The sequence below is a fragment of the Terrapene carolina genome, unplaced genomic scaffold (genome assembly GCF_002925995.2).
Source record: "Terrapene carolina triunguis isolate 2854851 unplaced genomic scaffold, T_m_triunguis-2.0 Scaffold62, whole genome shotgun sequence".
Lineage (NCBI taxonomy): Eukaryota > Metazoa > Chordata > Testudines > Emydidae > Terrapene > Terrapene triunguis.
The window spans coordinates 38,390,993-38,406,048 of record NW_020664413.1 but is presented as its reverse complement, the minus strand read 5'-3'; the positions used below and the strand labels follow the sequence as shown (position 1 = coordinate 38,406,048).

At 40.9% G+C, this 15,056-nt stretch overlaps 1 protein-coding gene across 1 annotated transcript in view; it reads right to left on the bottom strand.

Moving 5' to 3' along the window:
- The window catches only part of RAPGEF4 (Rap guanine nucleotide exchange factor 4), a 228,390-nt gene that overhangs the window by 93,322 nt on the left and 120,012 nt on the right, over positions 1-15,056 (bottom strand). Inside the window, exons 5-6 of the mRNA XM_026647574.1 lie at positions 7,708-7,780; positions 6,582-6,646 (exon numbers count right to left, since the gene is read on the bottom strand). Of these exons, the coding sequence (XP_026503359.1) occupies positions 6,582-6,646; positions 7,708-7,780 (138 nt within the window). The remainder of the gene's footprint in view (positions 1-6,581; positions 6,647-7,707; positions 7,781-15,056) is intronic.

Genomic DNA, 15,056 nt, shown 5'->3' with positions numbered 1-15,056 from the left:
GTTTTTTGGGTTTAATTCCCTAATTCAAAAACAAAAAAACCCACAGAAATCCCAACATGAGAAACCATATTGAGCCCCAGCATAGGACACCAACAGGATTGAGATCTTTAGGACCGCAGCACAGATCTCTTCCACATGAGCTAACAGAGTAAATGATAGCAGTTGTAGGCTGTTACCCCCTATGGGACCATCACTAGAGGAGGATAAGACACATGCTTTGGCAGAGGATTTCACAGTTAATTGCTGACAGGAAAGAAATGCAAAGACTGAAGACTTCTGAGTTCAATTCCAGGTTCTGTAGGAGAGTGGTTAGAGACTTTATGCGCCTAGCCTGGGTCTTTCTCTGCTCCTATCTACCCCTGCCATCCTGCCTTCTTCTCCCTACTGTCTTGGTCCTGCAGCTCCCTCTTCCCGTGTCTCCATAACCGGTGGGAATAGTTAGCCAGTTTCCTCCTGCTCCTTCTCACTGCCTGGGTGACAGCAGGAGATGCACTGAGAGCACAGAAGAGACAGTCTTCCTCCTCTCAGTTCCAGTGCCTGGCTCCACAGAGGCCCCTAGCAGCTGGGACAGGGGTGGCCAACCAGAGTCTGAGAAGGAGCCAGAATTTACCAATGTACATTGCCAAAGAGCCACAGTAATACATCAGCAGCCCCCCCGTCAGCTCCCCACCCGCCCCTGGCTCCCAACACCTCCCACCCACCAGCAGCCCTGCTGATGAGCGCCTCCCACTCCCTCCCCACACCTCCCAATCACCTGTTTCATGGTGTGCAGGAGGTTCTGGGGGGGAGGGTGCGGGGGAGGAGCGAGGGCATGGCAGGCTCAGGGGAGGGTGCGGGAAGGGGTGGATTGGGGGCAGGGCCTGTGGCAGAGCCAGGGAGTGAGCAGTGAGCACCCCCTGGCACATTGGAAAGTTGGTGCCTGTAGCTCCAGCCCTGGAGTCGGTGCCTATACAAGGAGCCGCATATTAACTTCTGAAGAGCCGCATGTGGCTCCGGAGCCACAGGTTAGCCACCCCTGAGCTGGGAGAAATAATTGCAGAGAAAGGCTTGTTCAGTTCCTGCAGCCCTGAGATGGCATGCATGTGCAGAATGTGACCAGTGCAGATGGGATCTTTGGAGAATTTAGCTGTCAAACTCTAACAAATTTCTCTAGCAAGCATGTGTGAACTGAGATTTTTCAGAGTATTATTTCTTGGGCAAAGTGTTATGGGGATGACAAAAGGTGCATCCCTGATGCCAGGGTGACATCCACTGCTAAATTTCAAGTCCCTGCATGGAGGCGCTAGAGCTTCTCCAGGAAAAGACTAAGAATTATTTTTTTTAACACGGACAAACAACATATTTTTCCCCAACCTCATTCTCCGAAATGGCCAACCAGTTTAGCTGAAACTTTCAGCCTCAGGCAGACCCCTGGCCTGGAAAATTTCAACCCAAAAAGTTAAAGATTGGAAAAGTTATAAGCAATTAAAAATAGGGTCCCATGATGGAAAGTATCAGGCAACCTTAAATACAGGCCTGGCTCCCAGCTCCACCTGTACACAATCAGGAGTCTCCTGTCTTCTTATTATTCTTCTGTAACTTTTTCCAAAATGTATCTGAGATGATCATAGATTCTGTCATTTAGCCTGGAAATTTAAGCTCAACTACTAGACCCAGTCATATCTAGGTTTAGTTCTATAAGAATTTGCAAAACTATTTCAAGAGACACTATCATACAATTATTAAACTTAACTAATCCAACAGAAAGCATTTATGTTCTTTTTTCTAAGGTAAGAGAGTCTAGAATTGATTGTTTTCATTCCCCAAAATATAACTGATGACATTAACACAATCATTTCATATTTTGTTTCAGTTATTTTATGCTCAGTTTAATTGTGTGTCTTTGTATTAAATGATGTGCACTAAAGTAACCCCAAATGCAAATGAATTCCTGTTTGGTACGAAAAAATCACTTAGCAGCTTTCTTCAGACAGAAACGCATTTTTGATCCATTTTAATTGAACCAGGAATACCAAATGCTCCCATATGGTGGGATACTTGGAAGGCATACATTAGAAGAAAAATCTATGTTACTCATCAAAAAAGAAAAAGGTGACAAGAGAAAAAAATTAAGCTATGAACATACAGCTCAAATAATTAGATGGTGAATATGGAAAATCATCTATTCTAGAGCTATTAAAAGAATTAACATAAACCGAATCAGAGATGAATACATTTCATATTTAAAGAGTGGAATATATTCTATTTAATTTGAAGCAAATTTATGAGCCATATGAAAAGATTTGTGAATTATTTACATGCAAAATTAAAACAAGCAAGTTCTACGAAAATAATAAAAACAAAAAAATTGGAAATATATCAGATCCGTGCAGGATGTTTTCTTACAGAACATAGTATTTTAAAGAGCTTCCTTTAAACCTCATCCACCTCCACGCTTGGCTGATCTTTGAAGGGTGCTCTAAATCAGTGGTTCTCAACCAGGAGTCCGAGGCCTGCTGGGGGGCTATGAGCAGGTTTCAGGGGGTCCTCCGAGCAGGGCCAGTGTTAGACTCGCTGGGGCCCCGGGCAGAAAGCTGAAGCCCCACAGCATGGGGCTGAAGCCTGGGGCCACAAGCCCTGCCATGCAGAGCTAAAGCCAAAGCCTGAGCAACTTAGCTTTGCGGGGGCCCCTGTAGCATGGGGCCCCAGGCAATTGCCCTGCTTGCTACTCCCTGATGCCTGCCTTGGCTTTTATGTGCAGAAAACCAGTTGTGGCACAGGTGGGCTGTGGAGTTTTTATAGCATGTTGGGGGGGGGCCTCAGAAAGAAAAAGGTTGAGAACCCTGCTCTAAACTGCACCTACTGCCAGCATCAGTAAGGGTCATTCCAGTAGCCAAGGCTAACTGTGGCATAAGGATACTCCAGACATGCGATTCTGCACAAACCTAGTAGCTGTTCAAGTGGCTCTGCATTACCCAAGGATTCATCTATACAGGGGGAATCCTTCTCTGGCTGCTAGTGCTGGATTTAGGGGCAACTTTGCATCCTGGATCAGTGTAAAGCTACCCCCACACATCTGAGAATCTGGACCTGCAGGCATATTTTCCAGGTCAATCAAATCTTTAATTGATAGCAGGATATGAGACTGGTACAAGTTGTTCAGGTACTATAGTATTGGTATAATTCATAAATGCATATATAAATAAATCTGACATGCAGTAAACTGAACATTTATGCATTTACATATTGTTTGGTGCACTTGCTTTTTTACTTCCTGTAAATAAAAAGAACTATGAACTTGTGGCAAAGGCATAGAACTAGGAGTCATGAGCTATTCTGTTCTACATAGGTTTTTATTCCACACTCATCACCATCTTTCAGCAGTGCACTAAGCAAAGTGACTAACATCTCATGTTTGTTCTCTCATCTCCCTGAAGAAGAATTGTATGTAAAGTGTTTTGTTTTGGAATGTTTTTAAATATATACATGTGTTGCTATATGTTTATGACAGAAAAGTCAATATCAAAGAAAGGTTCCTTTCACTTAGAGAAGAAGGTGGTATAATTTGTGATGGTCCTTGGTTCCTGGGGGAGTTTACCCCCAGTCTTGACTATCTGGCCCCCAAGAAAGATCTGGGCCTCACACACAGGAGCTTAACCCTCATTGCAGAAAGTTACATTGTGCCAGAGAAGTGAAATTGTCAGCCACATTCTTCATCCCAGAGCTTTAGCTGATCTTTTAGATAACTTGGACCCAGGCCATTGAGCAACTTGAAGATAAGGGTTGAGACTTTGAACTTGACTTGACATTCTATGGGAAGCCAGTGTAGAGTGTGGAGGACAGGTTTGATGTGTTCACAGTAGTCTGTGTTGCTGAGGAGAGTAGTGCAGCATTCTGGACCGAGTGGAATTTCCTAAGAGCTTGTGATGGGGTACACAAACCCCACAATGGTAACAGAGGATTAATGAGCTGCTCTGGGTTTAGCCAGCCCCACTCCGCCACACCTGCAAGAGACGCACGGACTGGAGGAGGAGCTAAAAGGGAGCAGAACAGCTCACTTGCAAGCAGGCCAGGAAAGAGATTGGACCTGAGAAAAGAGCTGAGGGAAGACAGGACTTTTCCCTGCAACAACTGCCCAAAGGTGCCTCCCTGAGGGAAGAGAGGCCCTGCTAGGGTTGCCAATTTTGGTGGATACATTCCTGGAGATTTCATCACAAGACAATCTTTAATTAAAGATTAATCTTTAATTCCTGGAGACTCCAGGCTAATCCTGAAGGATTGGCAACCCTACCTGCTGCAGATACTCCCTGAGGGGGAGGCACTCCCCTCTCTCTCATATGGGCTCAGTGTTTGCATTAATTCCCCTTCTTTTGTCTATGGACTACCCCAGCAGGGGAGAGACTGAGGACTGACCTGGCCCAGGGCAAAGCCACCAGACGGGGCAGCTGCCACCGTGAGGAGGAGCCACCACATCACGCATGGCCACAAGGAAGTGCCAAGCGGTGAGCTGACCTCCTGGCACATCTCCTCGCCACAGACAGCGAACTCTGGACAATCCTGGGATGATAGGAAGTGGCTCAGGGAGGGCAGCCGTAAGGTTTCCCAGGTGTCAGACCTTTGATAGGCCTCATAGGGCCCTGAGCCGGAGTCTGGTGGAGTGGGAGGGCCTGGGCTCCCCTACCAAACCCTGCCACCACAGTATGAAGGGCCTAAGTCCAGACTATGAGGCAATGCTCCCCATGAGCGAAGGCCATCATAGTGCTGAAGGCTTCATGCTCAGGTATATTGTATTGCTGTAGGCCAACCAAGAGGTGACAAAGGCGTGGTCATCGTTTGCCAGGATGTGATGGTGTCTCCTAGTCAGCTGGAGACAGTAGAAAGCATTACTCACAGATGCTGCCATGTGAAAGCTTAGCAGCAGTGAGGAATCCAGGAGCATTCCTAAGCTACAGACTGAATTGACCAATTGTGAATGTGTACCTTCAACCAAAGGTGATTGCACCATTGCTGCAAACCTTCCAAATGCTTTCCTTTGCCCACCAGCATCACCTGTGTCTTGCTTGGGTTCAGTTTCAACCAGTTGATATCATCCATGAGCTGATCTCATCCAAGCACTGGGCCATCTGGGTGGTAGTCATATGCCCATATGTGGTGAAGGATAGGTAGAGCTGTGTGACATCTACATATTTCTGGCACCTGAGTCCACATTTACCTAGTGGCTGCATGCAGATGTTGAATAAGACAGGAGAGAGCATCGATCCTTGTGGGATTCCACAAGTGAACTTCCGCTCTACTACTTCGCTTCAACTCTGCTACCAACTTCCTGTGTGGTCTCAAGTATGTCACCTAGCCTCTCTGTGCCTGAGTTTCCTCATATGTAGAATGGAGATGATCATGCCTCACAGAGGTGTTGTGACCTTAATTCATAAATATTTTTAGAAAGCTTTTAGAATGGAAGGTGCTATCAGAGTGCGTAGGATTACTATTACTAAGTTCATGGAAAAATGTTAATTTTCATGCAGGATAAGGCTGGGTCAGGAAGTGTTATGCTGTTAGTGAATAACAGAGCGGAAAAAGGAACTGCGTATGCAGTAGTGTCTGTATGCTTAATAAAGGCTAAAAGACATGATTAAGAAAGGTTACTACCTCTGAGGAAGAGGGACAGGCAGACAGGGAGAGGTGGAAGTGAACAAGAACAAATGGTTTCCTTTTTCAATTAGTTATATTCACATTAATGAAATGGGCTAAAGTATTCTTTTGCTTTATCTGCTGTCAAGAGATATTTTCAATTTCCACTTAAAAATTCTATTATTTTTTTAAAGACATAAAATAAATGCATCATTTTAAAATACTACGTCCAGAAAGAAAAACATCCAAGCAACATTCTATATCCCTGTAACTCTCCCACCCAGGCCCCAGCAGGAACAGACCCTGCTACTATTATTTCTTCCTGCTATTGTGGTTATTTTAAACCCAGACAGCATTACTAATAAATTATCATATGTGTGTTCCAATTGGTTAGTATGAAGGCAGAGAAGCACTTTTTGAAAGGGAATTGAGATTACGGCTATTCTGTACAGATAAGGTAAAATTCAGCCCTGTGTAAAGGGACAGTACAAGGGCTATGCATTACGTAAAACCCACTTAAGCCCTCAAAGTAGGTCTGAATTAGGACTATAATGGTGCCTGGGCTTGCATTGGCCCTCTTCACAGGGATGCATTTCACCCACATACTCTTCCATCCCAGTGACTTTATTATAGAGACGAGCCCCAGATGTGAAGTTCTGATCCAGGCTCAAGCTGTTGCCAATTTCAACAGTAGCTGAATATATTTGAGATAACAGACCTTTTTTTTTTTATGTCCTGGTCCTGGACCAGCAATGAGAGAAAAGTTCAGCCACTGCTCTTTGATCCTGCAAAGACTAAAGCCCAGTGGTAGCCTGGGATTTTCCATGTGCGATAAAGTTACACATGTGTTTTAAGCCTTTGTCGGACTGTGACCTTTCCCCCCATCCCTTTTTATTGTTTTACTGTTTTTCCAATTTAATGCTATATTTATTCTTTTTTATTTTCAAAGTAGTGAAGAATGATGTGTGATTTACCTTATTACTGTTTTTAGATACCGGGCAAAGAGCATTACTAGACATATTCTCCTTGTCAGGCATCCCTAAAAGAAAACAGGGAATACATCAATACAGCATATTGTGCATTCTCTAAATACTAAAGCAACCATTCATGAAAGTAATAAAAAAATTAGGAGGGTCTTAGCAGTTTGAGTACATGTGCATTTACTTATGAGGTTTAGTAGTTAGTGTAAGTTTGATCCACATTATTCAGAAATGAAAAATGTACTTCCTACCTACGTATGAAGGCTATAAAGATGAAATGCCCATTAAGAATAACAAATGTGTAAATCCTACATGTATCGGCAGGTTAAGCAGACCTCCCCCAATTTTAAGATTTCAAGACTGTACATGGGCATTTGGCTGGGCACACATAAAACTCAGAAATTGTTGTGCCCAGGGATTACACTGTGTTTTAATATTTAAAAACAAAAATAGCACTGTCCATAACAACCTATTCTTCTATAAAACATAATATATAATATAACATTGGTATGTGTTTCTTTAGAAGAACCTTCTGTGTAAAGATGTCATATGAATCCCATGGAATGCAGCAATGAGTACAGCAGATACAATAAATATACCAAATGTATAAACGTACTGGCCAACATTAGCAGATTTGAGCAACTAAAGTTAGACATCCTACATCCATATTCAGGCACCTAAATAAACATCCTTGATTTTCAGAAGTGCTGAGCATCTACAGCTCCCAAAGACTTCATTTAAATTTAGATACCTAAGTGTGGATTTAGGTACCTAGATAGGCACACAAGTTTGGATGTGTTGCCCTCAGCACTTAACACAAAAATTGAATGCAGTCCTCAAATTGACTGGTGTGTAGTAGGTAATTGTTCCTTGCTATCCCCCACTTCTCACTGCTATCAGCTGAAAAACGGGTAGATAAAAGAAAGAAAGTTGGGGCACACCAACCCCCTTTTTTTTTTTTTTTTTTTTTTTTTTTTTTACGGTGGACACTGACACCACTTCCTGTCCACACTAAAAAAAGATCATGCATCACAATGCTTAAAGAGAACAAAACTCCAATATCTAAGGAGGAGGGACTTTTTAAAAACTGATTTCCAAATATATACATATATTTACTTACTGTCATTGTTAGAGCCACTTTCCATAACACCATAAGGAGGAGCCAGAAGTCCTGACATGTACTGTCGATATTTCTGAAAAACAGTGACAAATTCACTAAGATACAGATATACATTCCATTCCTTGGGTGCAGTGATGTTTGCATTCATGAGGTCTGCTCTCTTGTGCTTCACATGCACCTGAGCTGTATATTAATGGCCAGTAAGAAATGCCCTATCATATCATAAAGCTATAATAAATGCTTTATCATTTAAACAATTGCTTGCTCTTTTGATCTGTGTTCATTGCACTGGCTATATCAAAAGTCATAATGCATTTCCACTCACCTCCCTTCCTGACCTACCCAGAGTGTATGATTTTGGGTTCCAGCATAAGTTGATATAGTTGATACAGAAGTGTGACACATGAACATTTATGCAACTTTTTGTAAGGCTTGCTTGAAATTAAACCAAATTTAACAAGTTGTTTTATCTTAGAGGGAGGATGGAAGGCCACTAATTAAGAACATAACATACTAATGGCTATACTGGGTCAGATCAAAGGTCCATCTAACCCAGGGGTTGGCAACCTTTCAGAAGTGGTGTACCGAGTCTTCATTTATTCACTCTGATTTAAGGTTTCATGTGCCAGTAATACATTTTAATGTTTTTAGAAGGTCTCTTTCTATAAGTCTATAATATATAACTAAACTATTGTTGTATGTAAAGTAAACAAGGTTTTAAAAAGCTTCATTTAAAATTAAATTAAAATGCAGACCCCCCCGGACCAGTGGCCAGGACCCGGGCAGTGTGAGTGCCACTGAAAATCAGCTTGTGTGCCGCCTTTGGCATACGTGCCATAGGTTGCCTACCTCTGATCTAACCAGTATCCTGTCTTCCAATCACGGCCGGTGCCAGATCATTAAGAGGGAGCGAACAGAACAGGGCACTATATCGCATGATCCACCCGTCATCCAGTCTCGGCTTGTAGCAGTCAGATGTTTAGAGACACCCAGAGCACGGGGTTGTGTCCCTGACCATCATGGCTGATAGCCAACAATGGATCTATTCTCCATGAATCTATCTAATTCTTCTTTGAACTCAGTTATACTTTTGACCGTCATAACATCCCATCGCAACGAGTTCCACAGGTTGACTGTGCACTGTGTGAAGAATTAATATGGTGTTCATCAGTAAGAATTTTTCTACTGCATATTATTATCTTGCCTACAGTTTCTAGGCTAGACACAGTTTAAAATATAGATCCCAACAAATTGTAAATTGAGGGTGACAATTCTGAATTATTTATTCCATCACATTAAATAAACAGAGGTTTCCAAAACCACAAAAGCATAGAACACACATTAATACACTGTTTCAATATTTAAACTGCAGTAACAGTCTGAACTTTAGATTGATGAAAATAGTGTCCATTACATCACTGTAAGCTTTATAATCATAACTGGTGTACAGTAATTTATATTGTTCTTCAGTGAATACTGGTACAGTGTAGACATGATCAATAGCACTCAAAGCTTATGTAATTTGCTGTCTGGGATTTAAGTAACTCCCCACTAACCTGGGAAATAATATTATGGGAAACATTGTCCTATTTAATACAAAAACATATAGGGAATACCTACAGGCAGTTTTGTTTTCAATCATATAGTGCTGTCATGCTTAAGGGTAAACTTTTGGAATTGGCAGGCAATCAGCTTGTACCGATGGGAATACTAACACTAATTAATAGGGTAGGATGTATCTTGTAGCCTGGCTATTTACGCACTGAGTTGAAGTTGAACAAAATAACTAGTTTAAATGCATGTAGGTTTCAACTAAGTATACATTAACAATTGAACCACAAAACTTCTCTTATAATACAATTTTAATTACAAAGGCTTATTCTTTGCCCTGTGGGACTGGCTTGAAGTATTCGCTTTAAATATGCTGTCTGCTGGATTTTAATGGATGCCTGAATTACTTTTTCAAAATTTCTTCCGTGTGGAATTGGATATAAAAATGCCATTAGTTCTGGTTCTAAAGAATGAATGCCTTGTATTCTAAATGGTAACAAAAGCTACAAACTTTTATATATGTATATTTTATATATTATATTTAAGTTTATTCATCTTAATAACCCAACCCTATTTTTAGCCAAATTTTACACACTTAGTAATATTTTACAATTTTACAAGCTTAGTAATATTTTATTTAAACCTCATACATAAGCCACCTACAAACTATTAGGAGCAAAATATTTGCAATCATAACTAAGTATTCCAGGGGCTTTAGCCCTTACAAAATCCTCCTCTCTTCCACATTGTGTATCTCTTCTGCATACCACATTCAGCTCTTGTCCTGTGAATGAAACTTCCAATGACATCACTAAGAGAGCCACAGAGAGCAGCAGAGATGAGAATTTTGCCCTTAATTTTAAAAAAAATGTGCATTTCTCACCATCACATCATGTTCCTTGTCAACTGCAGCACTGTAGTTTGTTCTCTGGCTAATTCTTTAATATGCTTCCTGACTTACACTGCTTATGAAAGGAAACAGGTAATATACGTCATTTCCAAAAATGATTTGGGACTAACTCAGTGAAAAATACACAGAGAACTCTTAATGAACCACATCCACATACACACAGACACTACTGCTGTCAGCAGGCATTCAACCTTCAGCACCAAAAGTGCAAGTTTTACACTTCTGTTGAGAACTCTTTGCTGTGGGATGTAACTAGCCTGAATAATTGCTAGGGTCAGCCACAAAGGGAGAGATATAATCACACACAAGAAACCAGTGATACCCAATACCACCGGGAGCTGATACATTACGGCTGCTAGAATCCCATGTGGCTTTCTGTATTATAGAAACCTACCATTATTTAAAACACAACCCCAGTTTTAAATACCACCAAACTTTTTAGATGGTCTCTAGCAGTATAACAAGTCCAATATTTCAGGCTCAGCTCATATATTATTTGCTTAATTATTTGGGTTCGCAATGCTTAAACTTTGGAATATCATTCACTATCTTCCTTGCTTATGTGCAGCCATAGCCACACACAGCCCAGTGTTACACCAGAGGAAGCCACAGCAAACAAGGCACAAAGCCTGAAAGGCAGATAGTCGGATTTATGCCACTAGAAGACCCTCCCATTCCACTGGGGTGGGCCTGCTCAGGGGACCAGTACAGCAATGGGCATTGCTGGCCACCAAGGCAGTAAAGCCAACATTACTGGGGAGGCACTGATTCACTGCCTCCCCTTAGAAATCTCTGCTCTAAATGACTTTAGGGCCTCAGCAGAAACTAAAACTGCCCTCCCCACTACAGCAGAAAGCTTGAGAGAAGGCAGGCATCAGTATCATCAGTGCTTTCCTGTCAGAATAACCTTCCCACCTGGGGTGCAGGTTGCCACAAGGAGGTGCAATTCACACCACTTTGTATTGGCTTTGGATGAATATTGCTCAATGTAACTAAAAAGGAGCCTTTCCCCAGTCACAAAACATTCAGTCGCAGAGAGGTTAGATTATCCCGTGCTGAGGAAGCGTGTGTGCTAAGGATAGGCTGCATAGAGATTCACAATATCCGGCTGAGTAATGGAGTCCCAAGCATGCCATCTTTCAAAGCTGAGATAATGAGGAAAATACAATATTAAATGCAAGACCTAGCTTGTTACTGCAGTGTCTGTAAATAAAAAGAAAATGTGATAAACAAAAGTGTTCTGCTTGGGAACATTTGCAATGATTCCGCAGATTAAAAGAACCAAATATTTACATAAGATTTTTTAGAATGCATTCCGTTTGTGGTACGAGCCCTAAGAAAAAGTGTCTTACAAAAGGCAAGAGTAGCTTTCAAATCACCAGCAGCCTGCTTATTACTAGGAGCCTTGAAAATCTGTAAAACCAACATGACAGCAGGTTTTCAAGCTACACTCCATGACCTATTCATCGTGTCTTCATTACACTTTCTAAATCTACCAATTTACAAACTCCATGATGCAACGGTTTAAAGACTAGAGCCTCCCTGCATCTTCTGTGCAAATTCAGGACCCTGCAGATTAGCATCAATAATAAAGACACTATTTTTTCTTACAGTTTTTAACCAGATCACTTCCATAATGTCCATGCAGTTGAGAAGCAAAGGAGAGTTTTAAAGTGCAAACATTAGGGGAAAACTAAGGAGGACAACATATTCTTCAAGATGGGGGGGGGGCGGGTATGATGCTAGTGAATTTTCACATGCTTACACTTTTTAAAGACACACACAACCATGCTTTTCAGAGCATCCCCCACACACTGTTAGTTGGCTCGTGTTCAGTGGTACTTGGCTGCTGGTCTCAAATTATGTTTTCATTATAACTAGATTTCCTTCCACAGCATTAACATAATTTGGAAAAGACTCTTACATAACAGCTTTTCAAAAGAGGTTTGTTTATTTTTAGTGCCAATTTAAACTCTTTACAAGCCCATTCAATGCTATTAGGAAGGACAATGATTGTGAACTATTTGGGGATACCTGGAGGATAAAATGTGCTAAATTACCACCCACTCCCTTCCCTTTTCTGTTGCAAACCTCTGAAGCAAAGAATGGAAAGGACACATGGTAAGCAAAAGTCACCTATTTAGCACAAACACTACAAATAAAATCATATGCTATTTAACCATGTGTCTAAGTATAAGATCCTATGTTTGCTCCCCACCTCCATTGCTTTATAATATGTAAAGAGGAGCAGAGCCACAAAAATCCTGCGAACAGGGGTCATGCTGATGGCAAATTCTGCTGCACATAGCTTGCCTTCTACAAGAACTATGGAAAAGCTCAGCTCTAAATCAACAAAGAGGGGCATACATCACAGGGGAAAGGATGGAACTGGGGAACAGTCACCCAACATGGTAGGTTCATCTTTCCACTATGAGCCAAACATTATGCACCAAAACAGGAACCATTACTGGAGCTTGGATTGACAAATGGGGGAAAATACAGAGTTCAGGTATTGGATAGAAGCCAATGCCAATGCTAGCCAGCCCTGGAGAGGGGAGGATGCAGCAGAGAAGCAACTGTTCAAAAATGGCTCTCCTTAGGTTGTTTCCTTGTGAGTGACTGAGTGTGAGAATCGAACAGAGTCCATAGGTTCAGAAACAAAAGATCAAATCCCCAACTAAGTATATTTCTTAGGCTTTGAAATCTTCTCCAGATTTACAGAAAACTCATTACTTTACACTAGTCAGCTATTCAGGCTCTGCAGAGGTGAGCATCAGGAGCTAGTTACAATTCCTTAACGTGGCGGGTCAATCTATGCCAGTGCTACCCCGACTGGAGCACCCTAGCAATTGGTCTCAGCGGAGTGGAGCTCTATGCTGGAGTTTGGTGGAACAGCTGGTCGCAGGAACTGGCTCCACCAGCTTTATGTCAGTGGGAGTTCCTTTCCATCAGGGGAATTCCCTGTTGCCAATTTTCAAGCACAATCTGGTCCGTGAATGGCACAAAAGGGCCCGATCATATTCAAAGATCTAACCCGAGTTATCTATTTTCTTAATATGATAAATATTTGATCAGCACCGATGCCCTCAAAAACTGCTTTTTCTGAGCTTTGGTTATACTGCTCGTACCAGGCAAAACAAACAATTCAGGCTTATATGGTATGTTGCTACTTCCTGTGTTTATATGGAAACTGAATTTTCTCCAAAACTATACTGAATGATGGAAAATAGCCAAACGAGCTGCATTAAGTCCCCCTTCTTACTACAACACCAAGCATAGATCATTCTTTTCAAAAACAAACTCTTACCATATGGCTAATATTCTTTGTGTTCCGAAGGTCACTCTTCATTGGACTAAAGGCAGACCCCTAGTCTTGGATAAATGGCCTAACATATCTGCATATTCTGGGTTAACATTGCATTCATCAGCAGATTATGGTAAAGCTATGCAGGAACATTAGGCATTTTCTCACTTTCTATACCGTGCATGTTCCTAAAGAAAAACCATATGACACATTCACATTTGTACAATATTATGTACAAGACTTGCAGAAAACTCACTGGCATGATTCTGATTTAAGATATTGCCTGCTCAGTATATTAGGGTAATTAGTAAGTGTAAATTGAAGCTCAAATAGAAAAAAAAAACCCACACTGCAAGTCAATGCCACTTAATTGAATGTCATAAAAAGGACTTGCCCAAGGGCTATTTATTATTGGAAAGTAAATCCTTGACCGAAGTTGCAGTAATATCATTACTACTACTGCCATAACTCACTCAGATGTTAACCCAATCTAAATTGGAGTGGTGATAAGCACCTGAAAAAACTATTCAGATAAGGGCAAACTTTCAGGAAGTGAAGCAACTCAGGTTCCTCAGCCTCAACGGTCCAAAACGTCACCTACTGATTAAGCAATTTAGACTTTATTTTAAAATTTATTTTTACAGCAAAATTGACTCCAGAACAAAAAACTGTTCACACCACACGCTCCATGCTCCCTTAAACAGGGCTTCAAGACAGTGGCAAAGGAAGTAACCCAGGCATGTAAGAAATGAATAGGGATTCTTGTGTGGATTTCACTCTAAAATGTGCTGTCTGAATTTAATTTTTCTCATATCTCCAAAGAGGGGGATTAATCTATGTCATTCCATTACTTATAGATGTGTATTGAACAGCACGCATCATAGCGGAAATCCAATTGGCTGATGTAAATTCCATCTCCTGGTAGTATCCATGTGACTTACAGTCAAGAGAACCTAATGAAAATAGTTTGAACTTTGTTCACAAATACAGCTCTTGGATGGTAATACAATAAGATAGAATAATGTGAAATACTTATTGTATCACCACACTGCATATGTTATGGAGCGCATACACTGTACTATGGGATAATTTTTATCTCAGTACAAAAGGAAGCTATGTACATAAACTACATACATACATACATGATTTGTGTTGGACAGTGCTTTAAAATCTATTATATATTCCTAAATACTAGCATATCTACCATGCAGCCAATATAATGAAATTCAAGTATTTTCTAAAATAATTTTAAAAAATTAGAAAGGAAAATGGAGACTAAATTAAATGAAAATAATAAGGCGACAAGTAAAGATTAAACATATTTTTCCTGAAATGCAGAAAGAGAATGAATAAAAAGTGATCCTAAAATGTTTTATTAGACAGGTACAAAGCAGACATTTTTGTATTCAAATGTTCTCTAAATATGTCAGCACTACTCGCAAAACCTCATGGCCAAAAGTCAGTTGACTTCTGATCCCAGAATTAACCCAGTACATATTGTACCATGTACACACAAAATTAATCTTGCACATTTTTCCTTGTTTATTTACCACTTTTCAAAATGTTTTCAGCTTGGTTCTAATC